This window comes from Vanessa cardui, chromosome 8, assembly GCF_905220365.1.
Source record: "Vanessa cardui chromosome 8, ilVanCard2.1, whole genome shotgun sequence".
Classification (NCBI taxonomy): domain Eukaryota; kingdom Metazoa; phylum Arthropoda; class Insecta; order Lepidoptera; family Nymphalidae; genus Vanessa; species Vanessa cardui.
Window position 1 is genome coordinate 10,866,437 of NC_061130.1, and position 27,738 is coordinate 10,894,174.

At 31.0% G+C, this 27,738-nt stretch overlaps 2 protein-coding genes across 2 annotated transcripts; both read left to right on the plus strand.

Annotated features, from left to right (window-relative positions):
* Nucleotides 1-9,457: 9,457 nt before the first annotated feature.
* On the plus strand, nucleotides 9,458-15,165 carry LOC124532001 (phenoloxidase-activating enzyme 1-like). Its single transcript, XM_047106615.1, has 7 exons — nucleotides 9,458-9,666; nucleotides 12,103-12,311; nucleotides 12,811-12,991; nucleotides 13,477-13,588; nucleotides 13,931-14,118; nucleotides 14,206-14,298; nucleotides 14,705-15,165. Exons 1-7 carry the CDS (start codon nucleotides 9,615-9,617, stop codon nucleotides 15,016-15,018), a joined length of 1,149 nt encoding a protein of 382 aa, XP_046962571.1. The 5' UTR covers nucleotides 9,458-9,614; the 3' UTR covers nucleotides 15,019-15,165.
* A 3,512-nt stretch (nucleotides 15,166-18,677) lies between these two features.
* LOC124531955 lies at nucleotides 18,678-21,208 on the plus strand. Its single transcript, XM_047106544.1, has 4 exons — nucleotides 18,678-18,794; nucleotides 19,466-19,642; nucleotides 19,935-20,084; nucleotides 20,981-21,208. The coding sequence occupies exons 1-4, from the start codon at nucleotides 18,717-18,719 to the stop codon at nucleotides 21,149-21,151; spliced, it is 576 nt and encodes a 191-aa protein (XP_046962500.1). The 5' UTR covers nucleotides 18,678-18,716; the 3' UTR covers nucleotides 21,152-21,208.
* The last annotated feature ends 6,530 nt before the right edge of the window (nucleotides 21,209-27,738 follow it).

A 27,738-nucleotide genomic window follows, 5' to 3' on the forward strand; every position in this document is an offset into this window, starting at 1 on the left:
GATTGGCTATCAGTCTGCCAAATCGCCCGTCGAAATGGCCTTATTAATTCCCCTTTATGTCTCACAGCACACACGCCCGTATAAGCGATTTACGTTGACTTTAGAGCGTTAACTTTCTTTATGTTACTATAAAGTAAAGAGACGGTACCGAAATGTCCCTCAATGTAATATCCTGTTTTAATTGTCGACCTCGCACCTGATGTCTGAAGTAATTGGATAATGCCTTTGTTTTGCAGGATACGTGTCTTTGTAAGCTTTGAAAAATGTTTGGGTTGGGTTCATATCTCAAAGGGGCTTATCTAAAAAACGGAGGCGCATTTCTATAAATTACAGAAATTAATCATTACAATCTTCTTTATAGATTATAATTTAAAATATACTTATTTTATAGGATTTTCTTGATTTAGCTGTATGTATGTGTAATCATCACCTGCTTGAGAGACATCAAATATTGTTTAAAGTAAATATTTATGTACTGTCGTGTTCTGGCTTAAAGGCTAAGCGAGCGATTGCAACTACAGCCAGACTTTGCTCCAAAGATACGACGCGCATTGGCGATGTAAAAGTTGGTTGGTTGGTTGGTTAACCAGCGTGTAGGCCATTTACCAGTCGATTTACCAATTATGAAAAAAAAATGCACCTGTAAATAATTTGTCTGTTATTTTGCAATACAGTCAAGATATTCATATTAAATGTCAGCCTTCGTCAATACGGATATTATAAATGCGAAAGTGACTTTGTCTATCCGTTTGTCTGTTGCTCTTTCAAGGAAAAAGTTGATATAAACCAATCTCTAGTTCCAAGGAAGGAGTTCGGCAATAGTAATACTATTTTGTGCACTGATGACAAAACTTAAAAACGCGAGCGAAGCCGCGGGCCAGAACTAGTATTATATTAAATTGATTTCAGATTCGAAGCGAACGTCGTTAACAACCAACAAACTTCAATATCTTTCATGATGTGTCTTTTGATGTCCCAAACTCATATGATATTAAATAAACTCTTTTATACGACGGTCTTTATTTTTATTTTGTAAACTCTAAGCATGAATTGACTGATCTCGATAAAAGACGGGATGGTTTTTAAATTAAGTCCCCATTTCATTAAGGGTTCGGATAAACATTTTTGTTACTTTGGAAATGCTTAAATAGATTGGTTTGTAAGGAAATAAATGTAATCAAATGTTTTTTATTATATTGAATCAATTTTGTTTTCAATCTTTATTGAACTTTGAAAGTACGTATTAATTATAATTACATACATATTTATTTCATTTATAATTGTTATATTTCTTTTGGAAAATTTTCATTATTCTTAGACGGTATATATATGGATTTAATTATAATAGTAATAATAATTTTTATATTGATTTAAAAAGAAAAACTATAATAATCTACATTTGAATATACAATACACAATATACTATAATATACAATATACAAATTTTCTCCTTTCCTTAAATACCTATCAATTCAAAAGTTTGTATTTTGTTTTCGATCGATATAAAAATCTAAGAAAAGAAATCACTTCGTTTTCACCTTAGCATTTCTTATAGGACATTTTAAGAAATAAAGTTCATTTCAAATAAATTGACATGAATGAAGAAGTACAGTTAATTTGCTCTTCGATATTGGTCTGCGGGTCGAAGCGGAGGCGATCATTACCGGCCCATTTGCGGGACGAACCGGGAACGAACTTAGTTAAACATTGACATTAAATAATGATTTCTATTTCCGTCGCCCACCACTCAATACACTTCGAATTGAAAATTTGTTGCGCAAATATTTACTCGAAAACATACGCATTACGTAGTGTAGTTTATTTTTCTACATTAAAACTTTGCTATTGGATTTGACGTCGTCTGAGAGGCAAGCGCGTATATTTAATTTGCATTCTGTTGAACATCTTGCTTTCATAAATATTAGACCTAACAGAACTCCTTGAAAGCTCTTAAAATATGCAATATTACTAAATTTGAAATAGATTGTTAACCTAACATTTAAACAATTCGAGTTAAAACATATTTTGATTACTCAAAAAGATTTGGAATGTTTTATAAGGTGGAAACAGGCTAGCCATCTTACAATATGTAAGCGAGTATAATATTTATAGAAAATTATTCTATACTTCCAGCTATCAGTACTGAAAATAAACAATACAATAGCTTAAATTTTTATTTTTTTTAAAGCCGTTCTTTAGGGACTAAGAAATTCATTTATATTTTGGCAAATAATGTATAGTATTGCGGTAGATTGGAATTCGCTCTAAGTTCTATGATATTGTGACACAGTATTCTCGTATTATTACATAATAAAACACGTCAAATTAAAAAAAAATTTGCTGTTACATCTCGTACTCTATATTATATTTCGCGTAGTTTGCCAGCTTCTCTTAAGATTTGTGACCGTGGAAAAGTGTTTAAATTCGTTCAGAGGTCATCAAAATTATGTTATAGTCTGATGTTATACATCTGATCAACATCTCCTTAAATTGTTTTAACAACAAATGTATTAAAGTGAAAAACCTTATATGATAAATTCGTAAATAATTGGTATCTTGTATAACATTATAGACGTAATTTTTTTAATTACGTATATATTATTGCAATGTCTTGTAAATAAGTACTTTGTAAGTTAAATGTAAATTGTATTGACACAGAGATGAGATTGCTTTTAATTATAGAACGCCAATAGTAAATAGGTGATTTCATCAATACAATCCATATAGGTATACATATTATATTAATTTGAATCTCATGTGATACCTATATATTACTCACACTAGATTCTTAACCAAAACAACTTGATTACAAAAATGATCTGGAATCGTAGTCGTTTGTTACGACGTACAAACAAGAGCGTATCTCTCGGCCTTTACCCTTGATTTATCGTAGTGTTCGATCCACGAGTTCGGTCATTTGTATCAATATACGAGCTCTCTGAAAAAACCTTTTAGCGAGACTCATTCAAACCGCGCTCATTAAGGCTGTGCGGGTTTTCCAATTACAGATTTAGTCGTACTTATTGAGGCGAATGTTTTTTTTCTATTTAAATATATCTTAGACTGATTTTTGGATTTCTTTCTGATGTCTTACGCTATCCAATAAAAGCTGTTATCTTTTGGCATAGACTATCATAAGAAAATACCTGTTTACATTTCATTTCATTTAAACTTTTTTATAGTTACACAATATATTTAAATATACATTTTTATAATTCATACGATGTATTTAAAAAAAAATTAAATATTGGCAACTAAATAGATAAGTAGTTAATTTTGCCAACAAGCATTATCTCACACATCCTTCAACAGGAAAACTGTTCGTATAACGATTGTAAGGCGGTTAAATAATTGGTGGTTTTGGACTAACCCAGTCCTGTTTATAGACCTTCCTGTGCTCTATTTGCTTTCGATTGGCTGGTATTTTCATTGTGAAATTTATTGATGTTTTTGAATTGTTTATACAGTATGTACATACCATGATTAATTGATAACAAAAATAAAGCATATATTTTGGTTATCTATAATGAACTCGATTCCTATTTCTGATTGTTAGATAGTCTTTGTGGTTCTTTTCCTTTCTACAAGGTTCACATCTGCAGGAAATATAAACCAAAAATATTCCATTAAATTCAAAATAATATTCAATTACATTTAAATCTATTAATCATTTAGATTTATAAAATCGGAATAATATTTATATAATAAATCTTTTCTACAGAGGATAAGTCTTTACTATCTAATAAATAAACCAACAAGTCATATTAATTATCTTTCAACATACTATACATATATAAAACCTCATTGTGGATTCTGATAGGTATAACAATATTGAATTAATGAAGATTTTTATTTTGAACATAGATTTATTAAGTCTCTCAGATAAGTTTAGATTTAAATCCTGTAGATCTTGTTCTAGTTTATTTAAATGAATTAATTCAATGGTGAATTCAAATACATGTATAATGTATATACACACACATAAATATGACTACCATAAAGAGTACTATTAGTATTCACGTTTCACGTTTCATTAAATTTCCGATTATCTCGGGGCAATATAAAGCAGCCCTTCGATTACCAGTGGATGCCTTAGCCTCATTAGTTATTTTAGCATAGCTGTGACCTAGCATTGTGTATTGTAAATGTTTTGACCAATTAATATTACCGAATTGAGAAGTTTGTTTGCAAGTGCTTATCAAATAAGTACATAAGTGAGATAATGAAAATTGTTTTATCTGCCCTATATCAAAGTCTATTGTTAAAAAAATCAGTTTGAATGTGGGTTTTTAGACTTTTAGAAATCGTATAGAATTAAATGTATTATTCAGTATAAAAATATATGTATGTATGAGTACAACTCGCTCGTTTAATTGGACTTACATTAGAATCATTAATAGTTACTGTACAAATCATGACCACGTGGAATAGCGGCAAGAATACTAGCAGCGTTTCTTATAATACTTGCTAGATAGACACGCGCACACACTGTAGTGACAAATAATATTATATACATAAAAAAAACTTGATTTATTTTTGCAGTGTAAATAAAAAATATATGTTATGCATATAAAAATATCATATGCGAGTAATAAATCAACGATGTAGCCCGGTGTAAATAGCGTTGGCTACTGAACTATCATAAATAATATTTAGGAGCCATCGATAACAGCTTGACACCTCGTAGGATGCTAAGCTTCAATACTTCGATATTTCAATATTATCCCTTATCCAAAGTTTTTTAAGCGTAATGTAAGCAGGAAAACCTTGCTTATAAATATGTACAGTAGTTTTTATAAAAAAATATTAGTATTAAATCAATAAAAAAAAACAACTTTATCTCCTGTACTATATACATATAACCATTGGGTATGGAAATCTTACAGTTTTATTATGCATCAAAATAGTATAAATTGAAACAGAAATGTATGAATTTTGCTTTTTTTTATTTTAACCCTTGGTGGGTAAATTTGCAATAATATGTCGATTAGCAGTCACAGTAAAGTACGCGCGAAAAAAGTATTTTTGTAAATTAGTGAATTGTAAAATGTAATGAGTTTTAATATACAATTAGTAAGTTTATGACTGATTAGCAAACATTGGGAATGAAACAATCGCCTCCTGGCTATGTATATCCATATTCAATATGTGTATTTAATTAATTTGACAAAAAAAGAGTGCTGAATATATTTCGACGATTCTTCTCAGGCCAGGGTGCTTTATTTTCCGAACCGGTGGTAGTGTTTAATGTGACTATCAATAAGTAAGTTTAATGCTTCCATATTTAATATAGAAATTTTAGTTTGAGTTTGATATAAAAATACGAAAATATTAGATATTAAAATATTAGATATTTCTGTATGTTTAAGTAAATTCTGTTGAAATTATTTTATAATATAATTTTTGTATTAAACATAATTTTAGAAGATTTAGTAATATGATTTTATATTTTAGTAACTAACAATACACCATCGTAAATAATGCTTGATAAGGTAAAATATTATTTTGTCCGGCGTTATTTGAATTATTTGAGTAAGCCTTCGAGACAGTCCGAGAGGCCACAACCTCTCAAGTGCCTCCAATCGCCAATTTATCATGACATCTCCCCAGTCCAGCTGATAGAGGTCTATTCTTAAATACACGTATTCGAAATTCGTTATAATATCGTAGCAGTGGCGATATATTTCTTGATTTTTTTTATAAATATTAATTTAGAATTTTAATTCAAATAATACATGTACATTCCCTCGCTGAAGATAATGTTAAGTCGTAAATGTGAACACGTGAAGTTTGTCATACGTCCGTGATGATACATTTAGAGGAATCACCTTTTCCGCTACTAAAATTACATTTATGACAAATAAAGACATGATACAGGTGGAAATGTATATACCCTTTTTACGACAACGATTATTATGAATAAAAAATCTGGACATATTTCGTTCATTACAGATGTCGAGGTTTTGGTTCAAACCCCCGTGTCTGCACGAGAGATAAGTGGACTATATTACGTATAATGAAAGGGGGTATCGTTACCTCAAAATCCGGGCTCTTGTTCTAGAAAACACTTTCTTCTTGGGAGCGCTCCCTTGATCTTCACACACGCTAAGGGATGGGTGATGTAATTGTAGGACAGAAGGAGGATAATAAGTTTTTTACACTAACAAACTTTTAAACGCGACAAACTTACAATGCACACGTTGCCGCGGCCCACGCGAGAAGAGGAAGTACGTACACTTCAAAATCATACCATAGACAACGTTAACGTTTCAATTTATGCAATATTTCTAAATACACTACACACCGGTTCGGCCAAATATAAGGTTTTCGTTTAAAAATCTTGCTGCTCGAATTGCTTCGGTGGCTTGAATTGTCGCCGATCACGCTGGATTGTCATCCCATTGGATTACGACAGTGAGGGAATAGAGAGCGCACCTGAGTGTGTTTGCGCCCACACTCGAGCATTATGACACCCGCCCGGCTTTAGGCTATTGTTCATTGAGGTGGCAGCCGCGACTAAAACCCTTCAGGAAGGCATCATCATCACAATATATTTAACATTTATAAAATAATCACAATTATTTTATATTTCATATAATTTAAGAAAGGTTGATTTTTTTTTAATAGTAATTTAAAATACTGTCGTACATAACAGCAATATATTAAAAAGCATATAAAATAGTCTTAAAAATTGCAATTGCATTTCGTTCGATCAAAGTCGTCGGACAGATTCTAATCAAGGATTTTAGTTTTCTAAGAAGTGGTCAGGAAGTAACTTAGAACCTAATTCATCTATAAATTAAGTTCGTCTGGCCAAGCTAATAATAATTGGTCCGAGACATATAAATTCAATATACCTACTAACGTATATTTTTAAATTTTCTCATTAATAATTAAATGTTAAAAGAAACATCCCTAGATAAACCTGATTATACAATACAATAACATATAAACGATTAAGGTCTGAACTCCAACTCGTAGACTTTTTCCTTGTAGATCGATTGTTGATTTCTCCATCTATGTACATGCCAAACTACGTTTATGTTTAATTTGATAATGTTAGATGACTAATATTGATAAATAATACAACACTTGGGTTAAAGAGATAATTTTTGTTTAGTTTTTGATGATCTATATTAATTTCCATTTGCACAGCTTTTAATAAATCGAAATGGCGTATTTATTACAATTGTATATTTAACGCACGAGTTCACAATAGTCCCATAGTGGCCCGGCTCCGTCCGGGCATTCGATTGAATACGTGCTTTAGTTACAATAGTAAGGTTTGCCAAGCCATTCTGATTATTGATTATTTAAAAGTACTTCATACGGTAGAGTACTTAAGTAAACTACAAATAATTCACTGGCCAGTAATATAATTATATATTACATTCTAAGCTGAATGTAATGATTCCGTTATGAAATATAATCGATTAATAATTTGATCATCATCAACCCTCAAAGTAATGTGCCAATCATGGGGCGCTTGACAGATGTAAAACAATGAAATTGGTGATTGTGGTTTTACTTGGTGGTAGGGCTTTGTGCAAGTCCGCCTGGATAAGTACCACCCACTAGTTAGATATTCTACCACCAAACAACAGAATTCAGTATTGTTGTGTTCCGATTTGAAGGATGAGCGAATAAGGTGTTTAAGTCGGTTAGCTTCACTACTTGGTATTTCTGGCGGTTTGGCTGAGCCAGAAATACTATAGTGACAAAAGACTATTAGATTGGTGGCCTACTGAACAACCACTAATACTACTTACCAAGTTATTTTTTTTACCAGTCTCCGATAGACACTACCTTATAATACCACTTGAATTTACAAGTCGTACTTCTTATCAACAGGGTACCTAATACGCTATCCAAATCACGCCCGGATTACGCGGGTACTATTTATCGCCAATACTATTTTCTCCCATAACGAGTGTATAATCAAATGACGTCAGGAATTGGGGAGCCGAACACAATTAGCAGACGAGACATGAAAGTTAATGAGGTTAATCCTTAAGCGAATTGCGAGGAAATTGCGTCCTACTTTCTATCGAATTGCCTGATTGGGCACTGGGTCGATTAGCGAATGGCGACAAGGTGCTGATTTACGATATTCGCACCAGAAGGGTGACGTCACTGATAAGATGCATTTAATTTAAAAACGAAAGAAATAAATAACAAAATGTTCACCTTTAAACGTTTATATCCAATAAATATATTTTCCTCTGGATACAACTATTCGACAATAGATTCGAAATTTATTCAATCATTCCGAGATAAAACATTCCCTTAATATCGAACTAAGATAGTTTTCTAATCAAGCATTACTTACGTTTAATTTACAAACGAGGGTGTTTCGTGTTTTTCCGGGTTCAATTAATACTATAAAAAATTAAAGTGGGTATATCATAAAATGACATTGTGATGCCTGAGATCAGCTGCAGTGTGATTTCAATCGATTCAAATAATAAAAAAAAAAACTAATTTATTTTTTTACTATTTGTACAAGGTAAGTCAATTGGCAACTTTTACAAAACATTACTACAGTTTAAATACTTCTATCATGTAATGGAAATACCTATGAGTAAGAGGGTATATTTTAATTAAATCAGAAAATATGATTCGTTAAAACTGATTTTAATTTAAATTTAGAATTTGATATGTTTAGTCCAAGTTTATTCACGTCTTCATTACTGTCAAGGATCAAACGACACACTATTTAAAACATATTATTATAACGCATGTTAATAGAATCCAAACAACATGATGTAAGTTTATTTTGATAAAACTAGGAAAATATAAAAAAAAAAAAAAAACAAAACAAACTTAAAAATACTTTGTTGCTAAGATCATCAAGTTAATTGATGCTGTCTGTAATATTAACTGTATTCTAATGACGTATCATTCGATTCTAATTAACATGGTTATATTATCGATGCTTAAGGTGAAAATTATATTGTTTGTTATTCTTAAATAACTTTGTGTATTCCTAATTATTATTACTCTATAACAGAAACGGGTAAATCCGAGGATGACGCATTGACTCAGTAGGAGTACAGTCGACATGAAAAATATAAAATGTAAATAAAAATTTGTAAACAAGAGAATCCATCTGAATGTAATTCTTATAAATAACAAGCGATAATTATAGGATTTTTTCAACGAAATTAAAAATCCATTATTGTAAAAGTTGATGAATATGAAGAAAATATCTGACAACTACCCTAAATATTTATAGTTATACAAAATTTTCTTCACGCTTCACGTTCTATTTCATATTTAACATGAAAATGAAATTTTATCATGCAATAAAATAATTAAATTTAAACATTTACTTTTCATGTATGCACGAAAAATATTCACAATAATTTTATTTACTAAGATAATACCCTATGTATCACTTTAGATGCTAACTGTACTCGGATACGTTGATATTATAACATATATATATAAACAGAGGTTGACCTTTAAGATCCAGTATAGTAAAGCGGACCAACAAGTGATCTCGTCAAGTTTAAGACATTTATAATTTAGCGTTCATGACACTGGTTCGAGTGATGGTCAAACTTCTGTGATTTTACAATTGTTTTAGAGAACAGTGTGAATAAATAATCAAAATGAAGTGCCTAGTTATGACGTTTGGTTTTGCTTTGCTTTTTACAAATGCATGTAAGTTTTATTTAATTATATAAATAATACTGTATTTATTTTAACTAAAGACGTGTTTATGAAAAGAGGAAATACGGATATTAGTTTAACATTGCTTACGTATTTTCAACTTGAAGTGTCTTTATCTTAATTGTGAGGTTAAAGATCAATCATCAGATTATGAGTATCGTTTTATGTTATTATGGTTCTAATGATTATTATAATATGTATTAGTTTCGTTTCTCAGTCCATTAAATAAAGCAGGAACACTTTGCTTGTTGATTTTCCTTAAAAAACAATATTATTATATTATTTTATTCTTTAAAAGTTTTATAATATATTGGATCATATGTGGTATTAATCCGACCTTAATTAAATAATTAATTAAAATCGTATTATTATACTAAATAACTTAATTTTATTGAACATATAACTCCATATTATATATAGTACACAAATACCAACATATGAAGTTTGTAAGGCAATATTGTATCAACAAATACAATATTGAATATTTTTCCTTGTTTCGACCACTACAAGATTCGAGTTTACAACAAGATATGCATAAATGTTTATTTCAAAAGTCTATCGTCATCCACACACACAACCTATAAAAACACACATTAATATATCTCTAGTATAGACTTATTATACAGATAAATGAAAAAGTCTAATCCGAAGTATCATTTTCCTTATCTATAAATGATCTATTCAAATGAAGGACCTATGTTTTTAATGTTTTTTCGTGCATATCGTACCTATTCTATAATATGAGTTAAATTGTATACTTACATATAAAATTTTTATATAGTTTCACATATTGGCATGTGTGTATCAAGTGATGTTATTTTAAAATCAGTTCTACATGAGCGATTGAGCTGAAACTTTTAACCCATTTTGTTTAAAATGACACTGCATAATAAAATAAAGGTTTTAGTAAATTTATGAAGTAGTAACTTTTTTTTTATAATAGGCTATTTTATTTTGATAACCTTTTTGTTATATCAACACTCAGATCACTGTTCATGCATAAGAATAACTCTTAAAATCACATATCTATCGTGTTGTCATTAAGATCACGTTTATTTTCACTGTTAAATAGAAATCAATTAATATTTATATGACACAAAAATGTATGTCTATTCAAAAACAAAATAATATATTACATCGCTTTATAATTTACTGTGACGTTTTGTAACAAAAAAATACGCGTGATTTAATTAAAAACTACAGAACAACAACAATGACCAAGTAATTAACTGCAAAGACAATGAAGTAGAACTATTTCTTATTAATACCGTAGTGTTTTGAATGGAGAATATATTTTCAATTAATTTTGTGTTGTCTGCTCATATATACATTTGAGGAAAAACGTTCATATAACATTCTAATAACAAACGTGACGCATCGAACGGCCTTATAAAAAGCGTTGATTAAAATAAAAAGTCGACTTGAGATTACAGAGTATTTTGCATTTGTATTCCTTTGTTATTGACAAAATTTTAAAGTTATTATTGTTATTCATTTCCTTAATATATCATAACATAGTTGTCATTTGTTACAATAATAATACATAATAATAATTGATCACGTTCGATTTAATTTCCTTACTCAAATACTTGATGATAAATAAGTTAATGAAATTTTGAATGGGTGGGAAGTTGGGAACACGCAGATTTTAATCAAAGTTCATGGGTGTCAATCTTAGAAGTCATCATTGAAAATGCACATGCTTAATTTGTATTTATAATTCATATCATATTCAAATAATTGATTCGATGAAAATCTTCCATATTTGAATGCACATCACACATCACATCAGTATTGGAACAACGCGGTGTTATAAGCTTCAAACCTTCTTCTAAAGAGGTTTAACCAACAGTGTACTGACTTTAAAAATATAAATTATTGTCAATATGCACAACTTATTAATTCAAAACCTAACAGTTATAACTGGGGAGATTATTATAATGACATAGATCATTCAATTATATAAACGTGTCAGTTCGTTGGGATAATGATATCGGATACAATTTAATTGTGAATGCAAATTTGTTAACAAAGCTGCTAAGATAACACGTAACGTGGAATGTTAGGATTTTGTATTATGTACTTACCACCTTTGTATATATATGGTTGCAGATATCGGAAAAATTGTGTTAATATTAGTATATCTCAGAAGGAACATAAAGTCCGAAGCGCCACTTATCTTTGGAACTGAAGCTATTGTCTCAGATATTATGTACCTTGTACATTAACTTACTAACTATTCCAACCAAACACAAAAAATATGTATTACTGCTTGGAGAATATATGATATGATAAATGAATGAACCTACCCAGAGGGCTTGCAGAAAGCCTTATCGCAATTAAATTTCCTGTATAAATGGTTATTTGCAGTTGAGAATAACTGACTGAATTATCTTAGGATAAACAAACCCCTTTTTTCATTTTCAGTAACAGACAGTTGTGTAACGCCTCTCGGCGCCAGAAGCCAATGCGTGTCGATATACGATTGCCCACAGCTGCTTACAGCGTTTGAGCAGAGACCGCTTAAAAGTGAAATGGTCAATTTCCTAAGACAATCGCAATGTGGTTTCGAAGGATACGTCCCGAGGGTATGCTGCGGACCCACTCCCTCTCAATCTCAAAGCGCACCAACTACTGTGAGTACCAAATTATTGGAGACACCTTATATTCAACAATTTTATTTTATAACAAGCTATCCGCCAGGAATTCGTACCAGTAAAATGAAGATAAGTTTACGTTCCTTAAGGGTGAACTTAAGAAGAATGAATGGGAGATATGTATGTCGGTAATAGAGTCGGGTATCAGCAGAGCTAACTTTTCCTTCGAACCACCTACATGACCAACATCTAGGTTGTCTTTTCCTTCAAATCAGACAAGCCTTTTAGAAGTTGTAATACTTCTAAACGGCTCGACGTTTGAACACATATTGTGATACTTCTTTAGTTTGATAAGGTTTGCACAGCGAATGCCGTATTTGTTTATAAACAACAATAACAAATTTTAACTGATTGCCAAAAATATGGCTGAAATATCATCAGAAGATTGACAGAGAAAAGAGAAACACATTCTTATAAACTTGCAGGTAAAGATGAGTTCCAATATATTCTTAATAAATGAGATGACATTATATTCTAGCGACGACCCCCTTCGAGACCTGTTCGCCCATCAGGTGGTGAAGATCCAGTGGAAGAAGAAGATTCCTATCCAATGCCGAGAGACAAGTGTGGTATAGATACGAACGGCGATCGTTTATATGGAGGACAGATTACTGACCTGGACGAGTTCCCATGGATGGCTTTACTGGGCTACCAACCTCGTAAGTCAATTTAATTACTTTGCACTATATTATATTTATTCCTTGATATTAATTACAACCACTTAATAAAAATATTCTTTATATTTAAACGTTATATGCAGGTATATACTCGTATAACGTTTTCATTGATGTATGTTATTTGTTAAATAATTATATTAATCGTATAAAGGTATTCTTAAATGTATCGAATAATAACCGACTTTTAAATTCAAAAAGATGAATAATTTTATTATTGGCCAATACTTAGAAGTAAAGGATGAAATTGTGAAGATACGGATATCGATTTGATAGAATACTTAGACGTGTCCTCTGACGATTGTCAAACTATGCACTCCGTGATCCGCGTGCTAATTGCTTCACGAAGAAGACTTTCATTCAAAGAATTGTTTTTCTCATACTTTCATATGATCTCAAGCACTTGGTCTACTTTTGTTTGAAGAATGTTTTTGTAAATTATAATCTTAACATGTTTTTTTTTGTAATAGCTAAGAATGCCGCGTTAACATACCAATGTGGTGGAGTGTTGATCAACCATCGTTACATCCTCACGGCAGCACATTGTGTCGTTGGTGAAATCGAAACTGCTGTTGGAAGACTGTAAGTAGAGTTATAGAAGAGAAATTATTATTTGACGAAGAAATTAAGCCATTGAATTATTTTATCATGATCAAAAAAAAAAAATAACTACAAATTCGTTTTTTTTTTATCTTTGGATTTTTATACAATCTTGGTAATTATGCAATGAATAGTTCTTTCAAATGTCAAAATATTTAATTTCCCATTTGAAAGATTTTAGACCTAGATTTGCATATATGTTTGCACTTAAGTTGCTTTTTTAAATGAAAGTATTGATTGTGTTCCATAACGCGTTATATTTTAATGATCATCTGAACAAATTCAATACTCTTTTAATAAATAAACATAATATTTTTATTTTAGGACCACTGCTCGACTTGGTGAATACGACTTGCAATCGGATATCGACTGCCTGTCTGATACCTGCGCCGATCCTGTGCAAGAGATATTAGTTCATTCAGCGTACCCCAATCCAGGATTCAATGATAGAAATAAAAATAGGAAAGACGACATAGCTCTTGTGCGACTCGCTAAGAGAGCAAAATTTACATGTAAGGTTTAAAAAATCACATAATTTCATGTAAATATTCAGCAAATGTTAATCATAATCATTAATATGTATTTTTTTTAATTTACAGTTTATGTCCAGCCGATTTGCTTAGTTGAAAATAATCTTCGTCTAGATGTCGGAAATGACGTATTTGTGGCCGGTTGGGGAAAAACCGAAAACGGTAGGTTTCGTTGTTATTGATTTTGCGCATAACAAGAACGATTCTTAGAAAACTTATAATCGAATAATAGCCGACGGTGAGGGTCATGTGCGCTTGCATAGAAACAACTTGATCAGAAATATAACTCCACAAGAATTACTACAATTTAATAAATAATTAATTTGACAAATAACAAACATGATCATTATTGTATAATATTTGATTACGTAGTATCATATACATTATATAGTCATTGATACAATTAAATAAACCTACTCTGATTCAATTCCAAAACGTCCTATTTGAAAGGTTGCCTGAAAAAATACTCAATATTCGTTCCTTAGTTTTGAAATGCCAGTAAAATAAATAATACAGTTGTAAATCGTCAAAAGGCAAAAAATAATATGACTTATTATATTTTTCACAGGAAAGAGTAGTCCAGTCAAACTAAAATTGGGTCTGCCGATATTCAGCAAATCTGATTGCGTTTCGAAGTATAGATCACTCGGTGCCGATTTGACAAATGGACAGCTATGCGCTGGAGGAGTCTTCGCGCAGGATGCTTGCAGAGGAGATTCAGGCGGTCCACTCATGAGGAAATCTGCTACAGGAGTTTGGGAAAGCGTCGCCGTTGTGTCCTTCGGTTATGGATGTGGAAGGGAGGGTTGGCCCGGCGTTTACACATCAGTTTCTAATTATGTAGATTGGATTAAAAATACAATGCTCTCAAGTAACATATAGTTATATTTAAGACTATTATGTAATTAGTGTCAATTTAATAATGCCATACACATGAGAAAGACAGGTCCAAGTAATGTGATGATAATAAATCAATTACGTATAAATATAAAAAATCAATACGTTTTCTAATAAAATGTTTTGTTTCAATATACGATTTTTATTTTTTGTATATTAACATATTTAAAATACTTACTATATTTAATGGTCGCACTAATATACTAAATATTTTTTGGCGCACGGGCAAATGTGCCACCAGATGGTAAGTAAACACCACTGGCCATAGACAACGACGCTGTAAAGAATATTGATAATTCCTTATATCGATAATGTGCCACCAACCTTGGGAACTAAGAAGTAATGACGCTTATGCCTGAAGTTAAACTGGCACACTCACCTTTCAAACCGGAACACATTGAGGATTGCATCTTGGGGGTAGTCTTATAAATGGATGGTACCTAACCACTCAGGTGATTTAATTAACAAAATATGTAAAACATTTGTTTTCAACAACACACAAATGTATTATAAATGCGATAGTGACTTTGATTTTTTTTGTTGCGTTTTTACGTTTTAACTGTTGTCATCAAGTACACGCACACAAGTAAATTAGTGTGACGTTTGACGAGTGTCAAGCGTAGCTATCATGCACACTAATTATGTTGGATCGTTTGTTTTATTTTCTTTGTAGTGTGAAATACTACCTTGATTTTACATATGTATATAAATAATCTAAGTATTAATACGTTGTCAGGGTAAATGATATGGCACCGTACACCTGCACCGTCCCTCAATTCAGGATAAACCTCGAAAGTATTATTAAATTTAACGTATGAGAAATAAGGTGTATGTAAGGGTTCGGTAGTAATTTTATTAGAATAAAGATTATTTATTGCATATAATAATAATTCATTCATCATATAAATGTCTTTATAGTATAATGTTTAATTAAAAGAGCAGTAAGGACAATTAAACAACATTTGACGTCGAATTTTTGCGATATCATCGGTGGAGCATATATGGTGACTGTAAATTGTATTTTTAAGTTTTGGAATAAATTTGGAAAATATTAGTCAATAACTGTAGATAGAGAAAAAATAAAAATCTGCCTAATTGTTCAAATTCTACGGGACATGTAAATCTAAGGTTTGTTTATTATTCATTCTTCTTTGGTTGGAATAGGCTGTGTGGGTACTTAGTGTTCGAAAATATCCAAAGTTATTTTAAAAACATAATGTGATTTTAAGTAAGATTTATTCCTTGGTAGTAAGGACATAACATCTTAGTTCCCAAGGTTGGTGGCACATTGACGATGTAAGGAATAGTTAATATTTCTTACAGCCTCACTGTCTATGGGTGATGGTGACCACTTCACCACCATCAGGTAAGTGTCAGGAATTTATTTGTAAAGATCTATTTATTATTCGGAAATATAATTACATAAATGCGATGGCAGAAACAAAAATCTTGTGAAAAAAATTATGATTGTTGATCTTTGTGTGGGTTATTCGGGATGTAGAAATTCGTATTGGATGTATGATAATATCGCGGTAGAATCTATGAAATATATAAATATATATAAGGCGCTACAACTCGGGTTCCAAAGTCATTTATAGTCCCCACAGTACAGAGATATTCAATTAGTCGTAACGTATCATTTGCATAGGTGTCAGTCGCAATCAAATTAAGTGGAGCGCTGACAATTCTATGCGCATAATTAAATCATTTGCCCTTTAAAGTTATACGGGCATGGAAACCTTAAATTTTATTTACCTTCAGTCCCTTTAGGTTTTATTAATTCTTGACAGAATGGAATATCCGTGTTCCATTTTTGCCGGAGATACCCACCTCATATCATTGAGTCATGAATAATGTATCTTTATATTGTTTATATTAAAACGTACTGACAATCGGATAAATGTCGATATTGATAACCCTATTGTTGGTTATAGGCGTTCCTTCTGCTTAAGAATAATTGTCATGCCACGATGCACCAAAATAAATAAATAGACTTACATTTCTTTTATTCAGGTTTCCTCACAATGTTTTCCTTCACAGCTGAGGACGAGATAAAGATAATACAATAATTTTACCCACAAAAATTTAAAGGTGCTTGCTCGTGAGTTCAACTCGCGATATCCGATAAGATTTACGTACGTGTACAAACAAACTCACTCCACAGCTATTATGTAAAAAAATGATTAAATTATCATTTATTTCACATTGCTCGCATAAATGTTAAACAGATAATCGAATTTATACAATGGTAATAATTTCGAGAAAAAATTCAATGTAACAAAGTACGACGTGCAGGCATTAAATCAAAACTGCGAATACATTCATTCATTTCGTGCAGATAACAAATAGGAAGGGGAGGTTTTGGAGTTCCAATCGGAATCTAAAAATTACGGCAGTTTAAAAGTAGGCGGCATTTACATAAAACTACTATATCGGAAATGATATACTCTCCACGCGCGCCCCATTTGTTTATTTCATGCGAAGAATATCGCGCACTTACAGCGAAATATCTGTTCGACTAATTTGAAAAGTAATATTACATTTTTTTATCCCAAACAAAGGAGGTTTCTATGTATCTGTTATAAATTAAAATTATTTTATATCTTTGTTTAATATTCATCTTCTACGTTTTCAACTATTCAATCTTTGTGATGAAAGTTTGATTAGATTTTTAGGTACGTCAGTGATATTCATGGCCAAAAATATATTTTTTTTATATGTTTTTCTTTAAATATACGGAATTTCATGTATCCAAAACATGTAGTTGTAGCTTTCAATATATATATATATATATATATATATATATATATATATATATATATATATATATTACGTTGGGTTTAAAAGCCAAATTGAAATGGTAAATGTATTTTTGCTAAGTATATTTGTGTGTGAAGTTATAATTCTATCACTAACAGTCCTGTTGGGAGATCTTTTATATCTACAGATAATATAAAAAGTCTTTTTCTTTTCTTGTCGATATATTTAACAGTAGTCTAGTGTGGCGATGTTTCAGAAATACTCCTGTGCTTTAGAATACAAGTTAAGCTGTTGGTTCTGTGATCATTTTAAGGATGGATTGACGCTCCAACGTACTACGATGGAATTGCGAGTCTACCTGTGATTATATACATACTTGGGGATTACAACCTAACCACAGCACTTGGCTAGACTTTATTGAGGACGTGGACCACCTTTGGCACAGGTTAAACTCCATCATCATCATCAGACTATACCTCTGAGATCTCCTCTTTGTGGTTTATATATTACAAACTTACCGTCTATCTTGAGTCACTAACCCAATATGTGGTAATTATAAATTTGATCACAAGATGTTTGATATAATACAATATCCTGGTTTTCTTCTCAAGTAGAATATAACTTTATCAGGCACTGTTACAAAGTATGTTATAATTTCTCCAAGTGATTTTATATCTACCTATAACACGTAGTATTGATAATAACATTGATAAATACTTTACATGACAAAATGACATGTTCGTTGCTTGTTTAGGTTTATTATGAGGATGGACACGCAAAGTTTTATTATCTAATATTAATAATGATACTATCATCAAAGTTTATTATGATGGTAATTATATTGATTTTTATCGTTAAACATATAAAATCTTCTGCGTAGTGCTCGGTTCTATTTGGACACAATAAGGTTTTGACGAGGGACGATGAATAATTTACAGTTGGTTATTGAGTCGTTATTATTTACGTTATATGTACAAAACAGTATAGCTGAGTCAGATGATGTGAGTATTAAGATATATGTACATAATTCGGAAGGATTAACAAGTTACATTTTGTTTTAAATTGTCAAATATTATTTCGTTGGCGAAAATTAATTAAATAACTACCAGGGATACATAAATTTGTTAAATTTGTTTCTTATAGCTGACCAAAATTATCTGCTGTCTCCAGTACTGCATTCAAGAGACCGATTAAAATATGAAACTTAAATAGAAATCTAATACAATTTGCTTCATTAACAAGTATAATTGCTTTCATTTTAGTTTATAATTACAATCTTTTTGACTTATTTTTATTCTAAGTATAGGCTACCAATTTATATCCATTATCTTTATGTGGGTTTTTCGATTGAGAAATTCTTGGTAACGATTCGAAGTCTAGAAGTCGGCAGTGTTTCATATATCACAAAAATGATGGTGTTGATCACAAAAACGTGAAATCGTCTGAATGGTTCCCGCACATGACAAATTTACTTTTTCCTTAAGAGTCTGAATAAATAGGGAACAAACTTGCATACTCCCGTGCACTATAATGTATTTTGCGCGTTTGCTTAGAATATTCATATACAAGGTTTTGAGTAAGACTGGTTAGCCCGAAATTAGTGAAAGACCTTCACCGATTTGATCCACATTTTAGGACATCATAAATACACTAAATTTATGTCAAATTATAGGTTTACTACGTTGCGAATTTCAATGACGAAGTTAAGGACTGTGATGGCTTCCAAAATGATTTTTTCAAATGTAATGACTTAACAGTTGGAATTATAAATGGGGAGTCAGATGGAGAAGACAGCCTAGGTCTCTCAGGAAGGCTAGACCTATTAGCGGATATAATTGATGAGTATACGGTACGTGATAAAAATAATTGAAATTTATTTATAATTTATTTACAGAAAATTTAAACGTTTTAAGTTTTGCTACAATTAAATGGCACGTTAAAAATATCGAGAATGACTGATCAGAACAAAAAGAATTTTATTCTTCTATGTGAGAATTACAAAACTTTTATTGAATAATTTTAGTGGGAAACAGTGCACTATACAGTATATGTGAATTATATCGAGGTGACCATAAAATCAAATGTTGCAGTTATGCATATAAAGATAAGAATGAGTGAATAATCTTTTGTTTTATTTATAGATCGATTTAAAAGTGTGGAAGGAAACAGATTTGGCCAAAGAATTTATGTACACAGTATCGGGGAATCTCTGTGCTAGTTTGCAAAAAGAGGACACGCCTTGGTGGCCGTTAGTACAAGGACTCAAAGCCACGGAATGTCCTATAAAAACGGTAAGAATAAGAAGTAAATACTTTATGGGGAAATGTATACATGACTTTAATGTATAGAAATGTAACATTGTGAAAAATATTTTGTTTATTTATAGAGAATGATCTATTGTACAATATATGGTATACTCAATGAGAGGCTTGTAGACCAACGTTTCCTAAATTTGATAATTAATAATGATTGAACTGGGTGCGTTTTGATTACTTCGTTTAATTTATGTTAAAGTATTATTTTCGTTAATTTAAAAGACCGACACAAAAGTCATCTAAGTAGTTCAATAGAGATACATGCTACCTCTGGTGTAAGTTGCTGAAGAATTGAGTATCCAGCTGATTCTAGATGATGGTCAGCATCAGGCCATAGTCATCAATCATTAACGATTAGAGTACAGTATAATATGGGTACTATACTGTACCCAGTATATATTAAGTATTGTACTCAGTATATATTACTATAGGCAGTAATAGTCTCTAAATTTTTAACGTTGGGCTAAGGCCTTCTCTCTCTTTGAGGAGAAAGCTTGGAGCGTATTCCACCACGATACTCCAATGCCGGTTGGTCGATACATATATGTGGCACAATTTCATTTAAATTAGTCACGTGCAGATGACACGATGTTGATGATGATGTTTTTCTTCGCCGCCGAGCACGAGATGAATGATAAACACTTAAGCACATGAAAATCAAGTGGTGCTTGTCTGGGTTTGCACCCGCAATAATCACTGGGTCATCTCGGCTTGTAATCATTCGAGTAGGGAAGATAAAGAAAATCTTAATCATTACTGGTTTACCCGTTTAGAAGATTCGATGCCACAGACACACATTTAATTTACAACACCCCTCGTCTTGCATCGTTATTTATTCATTTTGACAATTGTATCTAATATATACTTTTCAGGGCGAGTATCCTATCGAGAATATGGCTATGTCACTTGATTTTGCAAAAGACGTTCTACGTCATGAGTTCGTTGGTGACTATGAGATAGAGTTATCTATCTTAGACTTAACAGAGACCCAACTGTCTTGCCATATCATATCCGTGGGCATATCAGAGAAAACGAAAGAATAATGTATGCCAAAAGTTTTCATGATAGTGTGTTCTGTAATAAATGACATTTTGAATATATATTTTTATTTTATTTTAAAAATTACAAATTTAAATATATCATTAGGAATCGATATTAAATATAAAGAATATGACAAATACGATTGTGACTTTTCTGTCAACTCTTGGGCCTTATTTAGGTGAAATTTTTGCTGTTCATTATTTTTTGATTATTATTAAAAAATAAGAGAAGAATAAGGCTACTTATTTTTGAATGTGAATGAATCTTCAAATTAATTCTATGTTCAAATATCTAAAATACTTTGCATACATATGAAAGAGAATGTTGACTCAATAATGTTTACTTTAAACATTTTTTGTTCTTTTGTTTTTAGATTCCATTCAAAGCCATAACAAAGAAATAACTGTAACTAAACATTTCAATCTGACTTAATCATAGCCTTCATATCTCGTGTTGCGTAGTGTCTGACAAGTAAATTAGTATAACAGAACCGGCTATAACTAGCTTAGATGCTCGTAAACGAATAACTCGTTGCAACGTAAGGCGAACGAAAATATTTTTTATAGATGTATTACTGTCAGTTTTACGTTACAATTGTGTTAAATAAAATGTTGCTATCATGTTAATAGTGATTGGTACGATCTTGCAACATATTTTATTTTATATTTTCATACAAATGATATTGATTTTTTATTAGAGAATTATATTATATTTATATTAGATTTTAATAATATATATTGGGTATATATAGTAGCTATATATTTTAAATTATGAAAATATCTATTTTTTTCAAATACACTTACATAAGGTAAATTTTAATTCGGATACCGAAATTATTAAGTACGTTTTTATACCATTTTCCCATAGTGTGTCATGTGCTTCGAAATAATAGTTTCATTTTAAACCTATGTAGGTTAACATTCAAAAATCTTAATAGCAATTACAACATACTCATACACAACGAATTATACATTATATATACAATATAATAATAATTATATTATGCATGAAATAGTACTGTAACTTATTTAAAGACTGTGGTAATATTCCTTAGATGTATCCTATAAAATCCAATAAAAATACTTTAGAATTTATTGTTTTAATAAAGTACCAAATTTATTTTAATAATAAGATTAAACTCGAAATTTTCGCAATAAATTTGACATTAACTTTCACAAAGTTTGAAAAAGCATACGTGAAAACTCTTAGTTTCTGAGGTCACAATCAGTTTTATGCAAATGAAGTGACGCCCGACGTTTTCAAATTACAATATTATTCAAATAACCGTTTATATTTCGAGTAGGATTTATGTGAATTTGTATTGAAAAAATAATTAGTCACGTTCTAAGTTTAGATTGACTTCTCAAAAGTCTCTTTTATTACGTAAACATTTCTTTTTAACGTCAAATAAAAACCTTTATTACGGCGTTTAATATATTAAAACTACATTATTTATTGCTTTCACTGCATAATAGAAGTTATTAAATGTGTGCGCATAATTATATTATGTACAACAAAATAGTATTTATATGCCTATCTTTGTTTTCAATGATTTACGACAAAAATATATATTATTTACCTCTGGTAAAGACTTTGTGCAAGGAACATTAATATTAATTATGCTGAAAAATTGTAGTACATTCTATTATCTTGTTCTGGTTTGAAGGGTGACTCAGTGTAATTACTGATATGACGGTATAGTATTATAGATACTCTGATTGGTGTTTTGACACTGTTGGTCTGAACTTCTTGGAATGCCAGTGATTATGGTAAAATATGACTAATTTCCATCAATTATAAGTAGGTACATTTCTTTTTTCAATGAAAGCAATTTAATATTTAATGAATATTATTCATAAAAGAATTGGTAGGTAAATATAATATTCGTGTATGTTAACACTTTTGGCGCTCATTTCAAACAACGTAAGTTATAATATGAAATATAGGTTTACTTGGTGGTAGGGCTTTTACGTTACGTAGGGCGTTTACTTTGTGCAAGCCCGTCTGGGTAGGTACCACCCACTCATCAGTTATTCTACCGCCAAATAACAGTACACAGTATTGGCACAAGGGACATAACATTTTAGTTCCCAAGGTTGGTGGCACATTGACGATGTAAGGAATAGTTAATATGTCTTACAGCGTCATTGTCTTTGAGTGATAGGGACCACTTACCATCAGGTGGCCTATATGCTCGTCCGCCAACCTATACCTAAAAAAAAAAAATATTTCAATGATATATATGTAAGTATGATATAAATATAGGTCTCTCAAAAGAGACCAATTACGCTTTACACGAGTACCTACATACTCCTAATCCTTCATTCTCATAATTTGATCTGAAGCAAGCAACGTATAGTGTACAAACTTCTAATTTTTTATCGTTTTGACTCAGGGTTTGAATCTAAGACCTTAATATCTACGGTCTTATACTAGCTACTAGACCAACAAGAAATTGGCTCTTCCTGTAGCACTTTTCAGTGACGTTTATAATATAATTTTAAAGTATATTCTGAGAAGAATCAACAAGATTTTTTTTAGTGTCAATAGATAATATATTTACATTATGAAACAAATCATAAGGGAGAATATATAAGGTTGTTGAAATGTGAACAACTTGAAGTTAGTCATTGTGAGGACAAGGAAACAATGCCGCTGACGTCTGTCGAGTCGTCAACATAAAGGATATGCTTTAATTTACGAAGAAGGGTTATTTGAGCCGAGAAAATTATTTCGGCTTTGCTTGGCTTTTGTTCATTTCATGCGGAACATCTATTTATAAGGTAAGTTGACGAGTTTGAATAAATTTTAAATAAAATATAATATAAATGACTTTTGATATGATATAAAATGTTTATCGCAAGACGAAAAATTTTACGTTCATGTAAATTTACGTCTAAAAAAATTACATAGTATAAAACAGTCGCTTCCCGTTGTCTGTCGCTATGATCTTTCGAATTACGCAATGTAATTTTGATGTGGTTTTTTAAATTGATAGAGTGATTCGAGAGGTTTGTATATAATACATGGACAATACAGTAAAGAAACACTGATAATTTTAGTTTCTACTGTGATCTCATAGCATTGCTCCCGTGCGAAGTCAAGGCGGTCGTTAGGTGTTGAAAAAAAAAAGTCATTAGTTTTCATTTCATTTAGTTTAGGTGTCAATTTCGACGTCTTGTTCGATGGTACTCTAATATTCCATTTAATATTCCGTCTGTACTATGTCACCCAAATAAGAATTAGTGAACACTATTTTCCAAATTGAAAAACCATGTCGTGGACAGCTCTCGAAAAAGACGAAAGGAAATCTAAGCGGACACTCGAAAAGGTTGTCCTTTGACAAATTGGGGAAGGTAACGCAGCTGAAGGTTGACAAGGGACTGTTCGAATATATAGATGTCTAATATTTTATCTACTCATTAAAAACGGATTAATGAGATTTCTTAATCACGAAAATATGGATCAATATGTGAACAAGATCTCGTTGTTTGCCTAATATTATATTTCAAAACTTGAAACTTTAAAGGTTTTATTTATATTTAAGGTTTAATTTATATAATTAACGCAACCTTTCCTGCTTCTCATTTCCAAAACGACACATCCGTCTGGATGGTGCTTTATATAGAACCTTCACATAAACGTAAACAGCTTAAAATGATTGTACTAGTATGATTGTGTAGTAACATTATAAATGTGAAAGTAACTCTGCCTGTCTGTCGGTCTGTCTGAAACCAATGAAACGAATTTGATGAAATTTGGCATGAAGCAAACTTAAACTCCAAGGAAGGATATAGGCTATTTTTTGCCCACTACATGACAAACAACCCCCTAAAGCGAGCGAAGCCGCAGGCGGCACTAGTACCAAAATATATCAAAAATATTTTCTTAAATGTTTTTCGAATAACGAAATAAAACACGTTTTCACGAAGATGAAAGGAGGATATGCTTATGATCAATAGAAAACGAAAAAGACGCACCGTGAGTGGACAAAAAAGCCGCACGCATCAGAAATATGTGATAACTAGTATGAGGGAGGTGCGAAGAGCTCTCGAGGAGTTCCAATAATACGCCGTCAGTTCGTAATAAAATTGTCAAGTAGAGATCTGCTAACGACGCACTTTGAAATCCGAGGCTGAGTTTTCGAGTTAAACATTGTGATCAAGTAAATATTTACTACGGGCCGTATTCAATTGATAACTTTACTTGTATTTTATTAGAAGAATATATTTCTGTTTATTTTAATTCTGTTTTTACGATAACTGTTTTGTGTTTATGTTTGTCGATTTATTCAACAAAATCAGGAATTGTGATTGCACTGTTGGTTTATATTGGGAAAGAGTTAGAAGTATAATGACATTTTACTTCTACAATACTATTTACTTATAGAAGCTGATGCCGTTTACAGATATTGATGTATGTTTATTTTATGCTATGTTTTTAGTAGAACGTATGTGTTGTGAATTCGTATTTATATGTTGTATTAAGAATGGATTATCCAATATGCAAAATAAAATACGTTTTAAATTGCAATAAATAACATAAAAAAATTACATTCTAGATATTTATTAAATTCCAAAATAATGTAAATAAGAAAATGAAAAATTGAAATTAACGATATTTACAAATTATGTGCGTATAAAATGCGTTTTCAATAAATAGTGCAAGTAAAAGGCACATATTATATAAATAACATAATTAACTTATTTAGCTCTTATGAGCTTCTGTTTATCTTTTTCTAATATCACATAAGAGAATGCCATTATACTTCTTAGTAAAGATTTTAAGTATATTTATTTTTTCGCTTTGTATTCTGTGCGAGGTAGTCAGAAGCCACACAAAGGATATTGCAGGAACCTTGACAGTGTCGCAGTCTAGAGATTTGATTAAAATCTTACGCTGTCTATTCAGCAAGCATACGTACATACATAAGTACCAAGAGTATGTCCGTTGTACACGTATTAGAAAGTTTAATCTGCTAGAGAATTATTGGAGCCTTATGCACTTTGATAATAGCAAGTACATATCAATTGTTATTGTATACACGAGTTGCTTATTCCGAACAGGTGGTATATTTTTAAATATGTTTGAATAAGCAAGTATATCACGCAATCTCACTTCATCTTTTAATAATTTTTTGAATAAAGAGTTTTGCTTTTGATATCTCGTTGTTGGTCAGAGCATGGCGTAAAATATCGTATGTTTCATATATTTTAATATTTTTGTTAACCTAAAAAGTGCGTATAAATTTTAAAAATGTAATTCTATTTTATTCAAACAACAAATAAAAATAAACTAATTATGCAAATACGCTTTATCTTTTTTCACCAATCCAAAGTAATTTGGCTACGGACAATAAAATGTTTCCATGTTGGAAAAGTATGTACGGAACCCATAACGTAGACATTTAGGAGGAAAGTTAATGATGCTTAAAGCTTGGACGCTGCCCTGTAATTACAAATTAAAAAGTTTGCTCGCCGGACCCCCGTTTTTTCTCATCTATTCGAATGAGAAGATAATATTACTCCCCAAATTAGATAAACCGATCTTGGATTTAAATCTTTATATCAGTTGAAATAAAGACTGTTTTGAACTGGCATACTAACCAATTACATTTAAAGTTATTTTTATCATATACAACATGCTTCTACCCCGTCTACTTATCAACGCGATGAAATAAACTTTTATGAGGTCTCTCGTGACTATAGATTTAAAATCAGGACATTTATTTAATTATTTATTTGGTTCTTCAATGCATACTTGTTAAAATAATATAATATAAAATAGTAAATTTATATTCTAAGTCACAATTACTTAAATAAGACACAGCATGCACAAAAAGAAAACATACAACATCGTAGGCTACTATAGCTTCTTAATTTGAAAACTATCTAATATATATTGAAATCAGAAAGAAATTATAAAAAACTATGTAATAAATAATATTTTTATGTAAACGGATGCATCAACTTGGACATCATTTTTGCTGCCCAGTACGATCTGTTTCATAGACACATTGTAAGTTATTATTGTAGCTACTTAGAAGTATTAATAGTTAAAGAACATATTTACCAGAAATTAATAATAGATATTTATGTTTGACTTCTTTGAATTGTTTTGACGGTAGCCCGATTATGAGTCAGCAGATCCAGAGTACTATGGTACAATGTCCGAGTTGGATAAATTAAAAATATATAGTCTTAGTAGCTGCAGTTGAGAAGAAAAACAGTGTTTATATAGTAATATAAAAGCTATTTTCTCTAAACACATCTACGTGTATTACGATCGATAATTTAGATCGATTAAGAGAGGAGTAGATTGAAAATTCAATGATACCTGCTCAGATTTGAATTTAAAATCCTTCATATTTTAGGGCGTATTCTATTTACTGGACCATCTCGTCAAATTAGATTTATTCGCTCACGAATGATGGTGTAAATTTACACTGTAAAATATTTAAATTCCATAATCTCTTGTTATTTTCGAACACCGTGGAGTAGTCAACAAAGTACAAGAGTTACTCTCTCTGGATTAGTCAAAACATCATTTTACCGTCGTCTCGTTTTCATTTGACAATAAAATAACCTCA

Coding starts and splice junctions, on each gene's coding strand:
- LOC124532001 (XM_047106615.1), top strand. CDS start 9,615: ATGAAGTGCCTAGTTATGACGTTTGGTTTTGCTTTGCTTTTTACAAAT. Junction 9,667..12,102: donor TTTGCTTTTTACAAATGCAT/GTAAGTTTTATT, acceptor TTTCATTTTCAG/TAACAGACAGTTGTGTAACG. Junction 13,589..13,930: donor GAAACTGCTGTTGGAAGACT/GTAAGTAGAGTT, acceptor TTTTTATTTTAG/GACCACTGCTCGACTTGGTG.
- LOC124531955 (XM_047106544.1), top strand. CDS start 18,717: ATGAATAATTTACAGTTGGTTATTGAGTCGTTATTATTTACGTTATAT. Junction 19,643..19,934: donor ATATAATTGATGAGTATACG/GTACGTGATAAA, acceptor TTTTATTTATAG/ATCGATTTAAAAGTGTGGAA. Junction 20,085..20,980: donor CGGAATGTCCTATAAAAACG/GTAAGAATAAGA, acceptor TATACTTTTCAG/GGCGAGTATCCTATCGAGAA.